General features: G+C 43.7%; 1 protein-coding gene across 1 annotated transcript in view; it reads right to left on the reverse strand.

Annotated features, from left to right (window-relative positions):
* Positions 1-12037, reverse strand: part of DPH6 (diphthamine biosynthesis 6) — a 245867-nt gene extending 233830 nt beyond the window's left edge. Inside the window, exons 1-3 of the mRNA XM_082241429.1 lie at positions 11853-12037; positions 7831-7925; positions 6409-6602 (exon numbers count right to left, since the gene is read on the reverse strand). Coding sequence (XP_082097555.1) covers positions 6409-6602; positions 7831-7925; positions 11853-11875 — 312 coding nt within the window. The 5' untranslated portion in view covers positions 11876-12037. The remainder of the gene's footprint in view (positions 1-6408; positions 6603-7830; positions 7926-11852) is intronic.
* Positions 12038-12633: the final 596 nt, after the last annotated feature.

Consider the following 12633-nt stretch of genomic DNA (forward strand, 5'->3'; position numbering starts at 1 on the left):
ACAGAGGCATCCACAAGGGCAAGAGATGTGTTAGACTCATGTGCTTCCTCATCCCATTCCTGTTTTAACCTTCTCTTTCAAAAACACTTGACTCAGCCTTAAATACAAAGCAGAGAACCTTACCTTTGCTAAGGTTCTCTGCAACTTCCATCATAGAGCTTCAGTTTGCTGATGACAACATAGTGTGTGCACACTCAGAGGATGACCTCAAAACCATCCTAAATATCTTTGCAGAAGCTTATGAAAAGCCTGGCCTATTGCTCAACATCCAAAAAACCAAAGTGCTGCACCAACAAGCACAAAACAACCCCTCTGCAGCGCCACAAATCCAACTCAATGGTGTAACATTGGAAAGTGTCAATCACTTCTCCTACCTGGGCTGTTATCTTTCCACAAGGGCTGACATTGATGCCAGAATCCAGCATCGCCTGAGCTCTGCAAGTGCAGCTTTTTCCCAACTGAAGTGCGGGACCGGGACATTTGCAGGGAAACCAAAATGCTTGTCTACAAAGCCATTGTACTATCAACATTACTGTACGCATGTAAAACAGGGACCACTTATAAACACCATCTCCAACTCCTTGAAAGATTCCATCAACCATGTCTCCAAAAAATTGTACGCATCACTTGGGAAGACAGGCGAACTAATGCCAGTGTACTAGAAGAAACAGAGATCACCAGCGTCGAAGCAATGATTCTTCAACATCAACTTCGTTGGACTGGTCATGTTGTTCAGATGACTGATTATCTTCCAAAGCAACTACTCTATTCTGAACTTAAAAATGGTAAGCGTAATGGAAAGTGTAATGAGAGTGGTCAACAAAGGAGGCTTAAAGACTCAAGAGGCAAATCTTAAAAATTGTAGTATACAGACAACTGGGAAACACTGGCCTGCAAGCGCTCCAATTGAAGAACAGCCTTTACCAAAGGTGTATTGGATGTTGACGATGCTCAAACTCAGGACAAAAGGAAAAGTGTGCTAAGAGGAAGGCACGCTTGGCAAACCCTCACCATGATCAACTCCTGCCCGGAAACTTATGTCCCCCACGTGTGGATCCAGAATTGACTTACTGACTCACTGTTAAGACCATGTTCATGAAGACAATCTTACTCAGCTAAGAGTGATCACCAAAGAAGAAGACAAAGCAGAGAGCCTGGCTTAAATCAAACAATGGCTAAACATGCCAGGTTTGAGTCTGACTGGTTTATCAATCAACATCTGTTTTTAAACCAGGATTCCTGATTTGTACACCAACACTAAGTGGAAAGTTAGACTAGCCAGAAGACTCTTTCTGGCCACAAGGGAGAAGAAAAAGGAGGTGGAGATGCACTATGGCAGACGCTCAAGGCCTAACTCTTAAAAATAACACTGATGGACCTTGTCATGTTAAGTCAATGTCAGGGGTTCTCATACTGAAGTCTATGAGCTTCAGTCAGGTGCTTCATTGTGTATCTGTGGATTTGTGGTTGAAGATCAAAGACGGTACATGCATCACATTAAATAACCATACTGAATTTTAACCGTATTTCTATTGCAGCTTATATTGTATTATAATTTGAATACTATAGCATTAAAATTCTAAATTAGTATGATCGTGTCTTGTTGGGGGGGGCTATGTGTCATGGTGTGATTGGACACAGAGGAACGGTGGGAGGAACCAGCTGGGAAACCTCCAAGGGAAGAAGGTCCCCCCAAGGGAGGAGGTTAAGGGGTGATATGATAGCCATGTTCAAATATATAAAAGGATGTCATATAGAGGAGGGAGAAAGGTTGTTTTCTGCTGCTCCAGAGAAGCGGACACGGAGCAATGGATACCAACTACAAGAAAGAAGATTCCACCTAAACATTAGGAAGAACTTCCTGACAGTAAGAGCTGTTCGACAGTGGAATTTGCTGCTAAGAAGTGTGGTGGAGTCTCCTTCTTTGGAGGTCTTTAAGCAGAGGCTTGACAACCATATGTCAGGAGTGCTCTGATGGTGTTTCCTGCTTGGCAGAGGGTTGGACTCGATGGCCCTTGTGGTCTCTTCCAATTCTATGATTCTAGGTCAGAGCCAGGGAATTGGTGGTGGGACGATGATGAGTGGTCAGAGGGAGAAGACTGAGAGGAGGTGTTGGAAGCTAGAGAGGTAACAGGGCTTAGGGAGGGGGGAGTCTGTGGCTGAGAGAAGAACCAGAGGCATAAGTTGAAGGAGAGGAGGAAGGCCAAGAGGCAGAAATGAGTTTGGCTGGTGAAAAGGCACAGGTGTCTCCCCCTCCTGCTGCGACAATTTCCCCTCCCACCTGGTCTCCCAGAACCAGGAAAGGTATGAGCAGGGCAAAGGGGAAGTTATCTTCAAGAAGGTGAGGCTCAGATTGCTTGGGGGAAACCCTAGAGAGGCAGGGACTAAGGCAGCTGTGGGGAGGTAGGGACCTTTGGTTTCAGCAACTGCTTCATTGGGGCAAGACCTGCCAGAGATGAATTGCTTTGCTTATTAGGCCTGACATTCCTGTGCTGATCCTGTTTTTGCTACCCCAACTTGCTCAGTGTGATTTTACCACTGGCTCGCTCCTGTCATTGCATTCTGGCATGTACAGCCAAAATCACATACAGTGGACGCTTGGATTGCGAACATGATCCGTGCAGGAAGCACGTCCAAAAACCACAGCGTTCACAACCCACAGCGCGGCGTGTGTGCACACACGGGTCACGATTCGGTGCTTCTGCACATGCACAAAGCGTGATTTAGCGCTTCTGCACATGTGCAAGCGCCGAAACCTGGAAGTAACCAGTTCCAGTACTTCCGGGTTTGGTGAGGTGCGCAACCCGAAATCACGTAACCTGAAGCGTCTGTAACCCGAGGTATGACTGTATAGTCAAAACAACCCCCTGGAACTGCTCCTGCACTATCAATCTTACCTTCTGAGATCTCATGAAGGCCTCCAGAGACTATGAGAGAGTCTCCTGTAGCCCAGCCTGCCACAGAAAGAGCTTTTAAGCTGTCTGCCTTGTATGGCTTTAATCTGTGTGATATCAGCTACCAGGCCACCTGGCACATAGCACTGTGATTGAATGTGTCAAATGCACACAAGTTGCGATCCTACCATACAATAAAATACAAAATATAAGAAATGAAAGAAGCAATAAAAAGACAATTAAAAATTGCATCTAGCACTGCACAGTAGAACTGCTACAATGGGCAGAATTTTTTGTTAGGTGGTCCTCCACGATCCTCAGCAATTTTCAAGTGGTCCATGGAGTTAAAATGTTTGGGAACCACTAGTCTATTGGATTACTGCAAAGATTTCTGAGTTACTGGTCACACAGAACTTGATCCTCCTGGAGAAGAGTTTGAAATTATGTCCTACTCTAAGGACAGTAATTTTTAAAACATGCTTATTCAATGAACCCTTTCCCCATTGATATTCTGCCATGAAACTTCTGTTGATTCAGATGGAACATTGTACAGGCCTACTAGACCTCACCTTTGCTCCCAAGCGACCTGAAAGTTCACCCAAGGATACATACAACCCTGTCCTACACATGTACATTGCAGAGGAAGACTGGTACTGATGGCCAAGCAGTCTTCTTACTGATCTCCTTACTGAAGAACCCTAATAAAGTCCAGGGCTACCAAAAGCAGTTTGAAAGCCACTTCCTCAGAACCACTGCAAGCTTTTCCCTTTCACACTAAGAAGCAATTCAAATTTCTTTTTCAGGCCCCTATTGGAACCAATTATTTTACAGTTCAACTAGGATCTGTGGAATCCAACCTAGGGCTAAGGGAACATTCCATCAGCGCAAGGATTCCAGCCTGCACTACAGAATGTTTCCCCCCTCTATTCCCCACACTTCCCCTTAGAAAGTCTGTTCTTCTAGGGATTCCCCCAATCCTCTGGAGAAGATTCGGGGAAGACACAGGGTACGCATAGGAGGGAGAGGAAAGTCCCATTGTGCAAGCAGAAATCCTTATAATACACTGTATTTCCTTGAACTTGTGGGCACACTAAAAATATTCTGCTGAGACCCATCACTGATTTTTCTTAGCTGAATGGAGCTCAAACAAGCTATTGTCCTGCAAAGGAAATCCAAGTTTAGAAACACAAGGATTGCTATTATTCTGACCAATAGAAGATTTTCTACAAAGTAGTAGAATTTATCTTACAGAGCAACAACAAGCAGCATCCTGCTTGGAATTCATCCTCTGCTGTACCACCACCAGTGCAGTAATGACTGTGGCCTCAAAAGTCTCAGGAGGCAGAACTTTACACCACTAATAATAATAATAATAATAATAATAATAATAATAATAATAATAATTTATTTATATCCCGCCCTCCCCAGCTGAAGCTGGGCTCAGGGCGGCTAACAACAATAAAATAATGCAACATTCTAAAAACATTTCATTATAAAAATTAATTAAAATCAAATTGATGGCAACCATTAAGCAAAAATTCTGTGCAGATTGCCAAAGGAGGGAGTCAGGCTGCGCCCTGACCAAAGGCCAGGTGGAACAGCTCTGTCTTGCAGGCCCTGCGGAAAGATGTCAAGTCCCACAGGGCCCTAGTCTCTTCTGACAGAGCGTTCCACCAGATTGGAAGCCCTGGCTCTAGTTGAGGCCAGCCTAACCTCTCTGTGGCCTGGGACCTTCAGGATGTTTTTAATTGAAGACCATAAGTTCCTCTGTGGGACATACCACATATTATTGTTTCTACCTGCCCATCTGGCTGGGCTTCCCCAACCACTCTGGGAGGCTTCCAACAAAAGATTAAAAATACATTAAAACATCAGTCATTAAAAACTTCCCTAAACAGGGCTGCCTTCAGATCCAGCACCACAGAAAACTCACAACATAGCACTACAAACATAACACAACAGGACCTTCTAAAATAAACCCCTTTTATCCAGATCACAGTGTAATTATCTTAACTCAAATCACAGTAGAGCTAAAAACAAAACTCTAAGACAGAAAATAATTTTATTTTTGTTTCACATGTCAGCATAGCTTCCCCATGCAGAGATTGGAAGGTGCCAAGTTATCTGCTCAGAGACATGCTCTCTCCATTAGGTTAGTAGGAAACCCCATTTTTCTAGGAGCTTTGCTGGTTAGTTGAAAAAAGCCAGTTTTATAAAAACTTGCCGAGTTTTATAAAGACTGACAGGAAGCTAACTTGCCCCAACCAACCATAGTAACTTAAGGCTAACCACCGTTTGGGCATTAAAACAAAGGTGTGGCTTTCCAGATGTTGTGTGACTACAGTTCCCATTGTCCATTGCCACTGGCCATGATGGTTGGGGATGGTAGGAGCTGGGTTACGTGTTCCTCATCCCTGCATTAGCATTTCATTTCAGCTAGTAGAGTCTAGAATGGAAGCAACAGCTTCCTAGCTCCTTTTCATGGCACCGGAGTAGGGAGTGCATGAGCCCAAGGTTTGATGTCGCTCACTCCTGTAACAATAGACCATGGCTATCGTAACATTCGAGGGACAGAGCCTAGGACTTGCCGATCAGAAGGTCGGTGGTTCGAATCCCCATGACGGGGTGAGCACCCGTTGTTTGATCCCTGCTCCTGCCAACCTAGCAGTTCGAAAGTACGTCAAAGTGCAAGTAGATAAATAGGTACTACTCCGGCGGGAAGGTAAACGGCGTTTCCGTGCGCTGCTCTGGTTCGCCAGAAGCGGCTTAGTCATGCTGGCCACATGACCCAGAAGCTATACGCTGGCTCCCTCAGCCAATAAAGCGAGATGAGTGCCGAAACCCCAGAGTCTGTCACGACTGGACCTAATGGTCAAAGTACCCTTTACCTTTACCTTATCGTAACATTCAAACAAGGCCAATATATTCTATTTACACTTGCTACTTAAAAAAAACCTAGGTGAAAATGCCACTAATAATTCAGAATATCACCAATAACAAAACTGCAGTTGAAAAAGTACTATGTAAGGCTCCGAGTAAGGAACACAATATAAATAATAAATTCCTTCCTCTTTGATTTTGCTTTAAAATTCATTGGCTTATTCCCGGAGAAGACGTGTTCCCTACAGTTGAGCACAGAAACAAAAGATACGAAACCTAAGAAATTGGAAGCAACAAAACATAATATATCAGCAGTGTAAAACCTGGAAGACATTGAATCACAAGGAGCATACAATTCTTCTTATGTTTCTCTTTTGTACTTCTTAGCATAAATCAGTTTTACTACTATAATGGGGTCTTTAGCCTGAAGTCAGGAAACAACAATAAAGTGCAGAATAAGCTATAAATTAAGACCCATTTCATCTAAGTTTATTCTCTATAGGAAACAGCATGTAGAGCAAAATATATAGAGAGGACTACAGGAATGGTGACTACAGGCCTCGGGCCTACAGTCTAACTATATTGAACATTTTTTTTTTTTAGCTTTAAGAAGAAGAATTCTCACACAACCTACCTTAACATGTTTCAGAAGTTTATAAAGATCTTCAACCTCATCACCTTCACATCTGGTATATACTTTGCCAGTTTCCACACTGGTGCCCTTAATAGTGCGGCGATAAAGTGGCAAGCCCATGGCTTCTGCATATAACTCTATTGCATGGTGCCCCACCGTTTGATACATGTAGCTGTCCAGCTCATCAGTCCCTTCTGGAAGACAGACAAAAGTAAAGCTGTATTAGCTAATATTTACAATATGTACTAATAAGGAAGAAGAGCCTGCCCCCAGTTTTGTTTCAAATAGAACCCATCTGCACTATACATTTAAAGCAGTATCATACTATTTCTATCAGTCAAGTCTTGCCCCAAAGAATCCTGGAAACTATAGTTTGTAAAGGGTGCTGAGAGCTGTTAGGAGACCCCTGTTTCCCTCATGAGCTAAAATTCTCATCACACTAAAAAAACTACAGTTCCCAGAATTCTTTGGGGGGGAGCCATGACTATTTAAAACATTATAATAATGAATCAACCTGGCCACTTTTGTACATGGACGGGAATTACTTTATTCTCCAGCTTTGTGCAACTTTCCAACAAGTGTTTTGCCCCCCCAAGTCACCATAGGAACAGCAGTTTCATGTTTTGTGGGTTGCTACCTATGTATTTCCACCACTATCCCAACAGGAAATAAAAGTGATAATGTCACAGGGGCAGAAACAACCATCTAATAACAACACAAAACAAAACTGGCTTTGTAAACAATCATCTGTATCTCTCACATAGCAGCTTTGAAATGTTATAAATCACTTTTGATGTTTTATTACCGTCAAATGGTAGATAAATGTTGCGACATAAATAGTAAAGTACAGTAAAGTACATCAAATCTATATGCATACACAGAGCAATCAGCTTCTACTTTGTGTTGTTAGGTCTAATCCATGCAATTCTTTAAAAAGCCCAAGCCCTAAAAAGCTGCAAATGACAACTCCATAAAATAACCCATTATCCAGTAATAGAATAAAATAAGACTACAGCAAACCTGTCTTAAAAGAAGTCAAGAGATACTCCCAGCCTCCAACTCATGGAAGACAACCCAGAATGGCAACAAGGGACAGAGCTAGGCCCCTCATCCCCACTCCCTTTTTTGTGCATTATAACTTTGAAGAATTCCTGAAGAAGGCTTTAGAATTAGAGAATTGCAAGCCCAGAAGTTCATTTTGTGTATCAGAACTGAACAGAGCTGATAGTCCTTCCACAAAAAAATGCAACTCCTGGGTATGCCAAGCTCAGAATAATTTAGGTCTGCAGCAAAATCATTATTTGCTAGAAATCATTGCTGATCTAGTGCAAATGACTCAGAGATCTACCGGTAGAGATTCAACACTAATCCTCCAGCACAGTGAGTAGGGTGGTAGAGTTTGAGGGAATGTGAAATTCTCACCTTTGTTTTCAGCAGGTCTAAGATTGGCTAAGGCAACAATCTGGTGTCCAGCAGCAACACAGTGCATCATATTGTAACAGCTGTCTTTCCCACCACTGGAATAAAAAGAATCAGTTGTATAAAAACAGCTCTGTAATGATTTCAACAGTCATTTCAAAATGATAACATATACAAATGAGAAAATGTCTACTGGGTTGTTGTTGTTTTTAAAAAAGACCATTTTCAGAAATCTTTAAGAAAGTTAAAAGTAGCACGTATATAATTTGGATTTTAAGTATTTGCACTCCAACCTATCACTTGCTGAATACAAACTTGATATCCAGGTAGTGTTCTACACATGTAAGGGAGGGCTCATTTCTTTAACTTCACACAAGGCTCCCTGTGCCCAATGATTTCCACACAGAATAAATGGGGAGATCAAAGTTCCAATTGCACAGAAGAGCATCACAGAACTTTGGATCCCAACCAGTGTTTTCAACATAGGGACTCTTGGGCTTATAATGATAATTATCTGGGCTAAACCTATATAGATCCTTTAAAAAAATATATACTCTGCAGCCAGGTCACAAGCTTGCCTCTGTGCACAAATATGCATTTTACATTTCTCTGACTCAATGCCCAATTGGGTCTGTAATTGCTAGTGTGAAAAATGTGCATTAAAAAGAGTAAGATTGGTATGAAGAATAAAATGTCTCAGATTTTGCAGACTTGAGCTTTATACAAAAATGAGCCAGCGTTGTGCCATTCTGCTTGAGTGAAGTTATTAAAAACAAACCTTGAGCATAAGATAATTTACTGCAAGCAAAGCAACAAGCTTTAAAAGCACTTAAACCCCCGTTTTCAGTGACTTCACATAGGGTGAATCTCAAATGCAAAACAACGTTGTGTGGGTGCAAGGCTGCCATCAGAGACAATTTAGCTGCTAAGGACATTAGATGGAATGAAAGCTACTAAATACCAAAGTACTTGTGATGCACAAATGCTTGATTCTTTACAGGTAATTTCCCTGGCTTTAAGAAAAGATGCTCCATTTGCTATTACTTCTCACAGCATTAATAGGACTGTGCTCTTTAAAGAAAAGTAAGCACATCTAAAGTGCAAACCCCCCCAAAAAGAAAACTACACAAATATACTTAAAGCACAGTCCTGTACATGTCTATTCAGAAGTATGTCCCATTGAGTTGAATGGATTTACACCTAAGCAAGTAAGTATAGGATTGGTCCCACTGAATTCAAGAGCAGGTTATTAACACAAACAGCAGTTCACAGGATTGTAGATTTACTGTCTAAGTCAGGGGTTGTCAACCTGGTCCCTAACGCCCACTAGTGGGCATTTCAGGATTCTAGGTGGGCCGGTAGGGGGTTCCATGGTACAAGCTGAATCCTCCTTCCATTGAGCACTGGTGGGAGGTAAGGAAATTTTACCATCAAGAAAGATGCATTAGTGGGCGGTAGGTATAAAAAGGTTGACTACCCCTGATCTAAGTGCATATACTGCAGAAATAATGTATATTTTTTTTAAAAGTCACAGATTTTGTTCTACCATCTCCCTGGGTACCTGAGCTGGGCTACATGTTGCTGCTAAGATGGCTTCCTTCAGTCAACCATATCAACCACTACTACCCAGTCCCTGGTCAGAGCATTACCAGCATGCTACTCTGGTATATCTGCTTGTGCCACCCACAGCCAGAGATGGCTTTGGGTTAGAAGCAGCAGGGTTCATTTTTGACATCCCGATACAGTGGTACCTCGGGTTAAGAACTTAATTCGTTCCGGAGGTCCGTTCAATACCTGAAACTGTTCTTAACCAGAAGCACCACTTTAGCTAATGGGGCCTCCCGTTGCCGCCACGCCACCGGAACACGGTTTCTGTTCTCGTCCTGAAGCAAAGTTCTTAACCCGAGGTACTGCTTCTGGGTTAGCAGAGTCTGTAACCTGAAGCGTATGTAACCCGAGATACCACTGTATTTTCCTGCTGGAAACCTTCTCAATTACACACAAGCAACCCACTTTATCAATAAATACAAAAGACAAACCCACTTTCCCACAAAAGCCCTAAATCGCCACTATTTACTGAAGGTGTCAATCTGTCCTTAGGTCCCATTTCAAGGGTTTGTTCATTTGTATGAAACATGGCATCAATGTACCCCCAGAGAAATTCCGCAAGAGGGAGGAGTCAAGTTGCAGAAGAAAATTACTACCTAATATGAAACGCAGGTGGTTTGTACATGAAAACCCTTCAAGCAAATCAAACTATGTAACAAGGCCCTCCTTGGGACTCCTGGCCTTCAAATGCCTGAGTAAGCTGACAATGGGCAACTGCTCCCCTTGGCCTTTTAATGTGTTTACACATGCAAAACTCCCAACACTTTAGCTTACTTCTCAAACTGAAGGAAGCAGACATACAGTGGTGCCCTGCAAGACGAATGCCTAGCAAGACGGAAAACCCGCTAGACGAAAGGGTTTTCCGTTTTTGAGCTGCTTCGCAAGTCGATTTTCCCTATGGGCTTGCTTTGCAAGACGAAAACGTCTTGCGAGTGTTCCGATTTTTTTTCCGCTCCCCCCCCCTTTTTCTAAGCCGCTAATAGCCTTTTAGCCGCTAATCCGCTAAGCCTTTAATAGCCGCTAAGCCTTTAACAGCCGCTAAACCGCTAATAGCGCTAAGCCGCTAATAGGGTTGCTTCGCAAGACAAAAAAACCGCTAGACGAAGAGACTCGCGGAACGGATTAATTTCGTCTTGCGAGGCACCACTGTATATGCATCCTATGAGACTGCAGGACAGCAGCTAGAGCAGGAACTTTTGTGCACTTTATTGATGATAAACCACTAATCAGCCAAAGTGCAAAATTCTGCAAAGCGTTGATAGCCACCTTCACTAACAGATGAATGAAATGGCGGTCACCCGCAGGCCCATTTACCTCAAGCTGGTGATTAAGGTGTACAGACAGTATGGTGGACATGAGTCAGGGAGAAAATGTACATGAGTGTGTGTGTCTGTTTGTGATAAGTAGTCCCCAGGTCTGTGGTAACTTGGCAGGAGGGCAAAGCACTACAAACTTGTGAGCTGAGCAAGCACATTCCCTGAGGTTTTCAAGGTTCAGGAAGGCATAAAACACCCAAAACATTTAGAAATAGCTCAGTTGCTTCAAGTTTGAGAACAAATCCCTGCAAAAATAAGCGTTTCCAAGGCCAGCTCCATCTCTTTCCCTTTGTAAATGTTGCCACGCTTTGTTCACACTATACCCTTAAAACACATTCAAAACACGTTACTTCCTTCAAAGTATTCTGGACACTGTAACTTTTTAAGGGTTGTTAGGAATAGTAACTCTTGTGAGTGGTAAACTACAGTGCCCAGGATTTTTTGAGGGAAAAAATGTGTTTCAAATGTGCTTTAGAGATATTGTGTAGGACATAGCACAAACTTAACCCACGACTTCCCAACCCTATCCACAGAGAAGCAAGGGATGAGGTGGACATCTGGGTGGCCACTGTGAGCTGGACTGGAGGGGCCAAATGACCTGATCCTGCAAGCTCTTCTTATTGTTCTTAGGACATTGTGCAAGATCAAACAGATAGCTATAAGAAAATCTCAGCACCTTCTATATTAAACCACACAGGCATAGAAAAAGCTGTCCTTGCCCCCACTATGCACAGGGCTGAAAGGGGAAGCAAAAAACAAAACCCCAAGGGGCATATGCTGCAGAGATGACCCGCAAATGCTGCACGGTTTTAAATCGGCCAGTCGACTCCGGAGAGAGCAAAGCAAAGCAGGAAGCGTGAGGTCAGACGGACTGAGAGGGGGTAGAAAGGAAATTGCTGATTACAAACAGAAAGGTGGTGGCAGGAGGGAAAACTGATCCGAGGAGGTTGATCTTTGCTTGCCCCCTTACTTCACTCCGCCAGCCACCCCCGCGCTATATGGGGCTCCAGCACTTCTCCCTTATGCAGAAACCTTGCAGTGCAAATATTAGTCCATTGTGGGGGCAGCCCTTACACAAACACACACACACTTCTTTTTTACCTGATTAAAGCCACTACTTTCATGTTGCACAACACCCTGGGCTGGATTTAAGTGCATGCGAAGAGCTCCCGGGGTTAAGAATGCAAGCCACCAACTAGGCGCAAACACACCAACACACACACACTGCCTCTTCCAACCCACGTTGCTGCCCGGCTGCTGCTGCTGCTGTCTGATGCTTCCTTCCTTCCCCGGGAAGTCCCTCCCGCCTGGGTCTGTCCCCGAGATGCCTGAACAAAACAATCACCTTTCGCAGCCGTGATGAGGCATTCCCTCCGTCCTTTTGGCAGCATGAAGTCGGTCCGCAGGCGACAAACTGCAAGAGCCAGCCCTGCCGTCATATGAGCGGACGGGTAGTGGGGTGGCTAAATTTCAGGCACAGCGTCGGACAGCTATGAGCTGGCACTGAGGCGGTTTGTAGTGAGGGCAAGGCTGAGCGCACGTGTGCGATTGCTGCCTAGGTGCTGCGTGATTTAGAAGCGCTTTTGCCAGTTCTCGCACGGCAGTCCTTAGACTGTGGCACGCTCCGCTCTGGGATTTGCATGCCAGGTTTTAGACCCAGAGCGTGGGAAGGAATAAAAAGAGTGCCTCTGAGCATGTGCCGGGTGCATTTCTGTCGTGGAGCAGCCAGAGCCAGTCAGTGTGTAGATTATGAAATGAAGGGAACTTCTACGTTACAGCCAGGCTTGAACGCCAAAATCCCCCCTTTTCTTTTAGTAAATCATTAGGTGAGCAAGTGTTGGAGGTCTATAGCCCAAACCTAAACATACTGTTAGAAAGGTTG

Source organism: Podarcis vaucheri (genome assembly GCF_965113315.1).
Source record: "Podarcis vaucheri genome assembly, chromosome: 1".
NCBI classification, from domain to species: Eukaryota; Metazoa; Chordata; class Lepidosauria; order Squamata; family Lacertidae; genus Podarcis; species Podarcis vaucheri.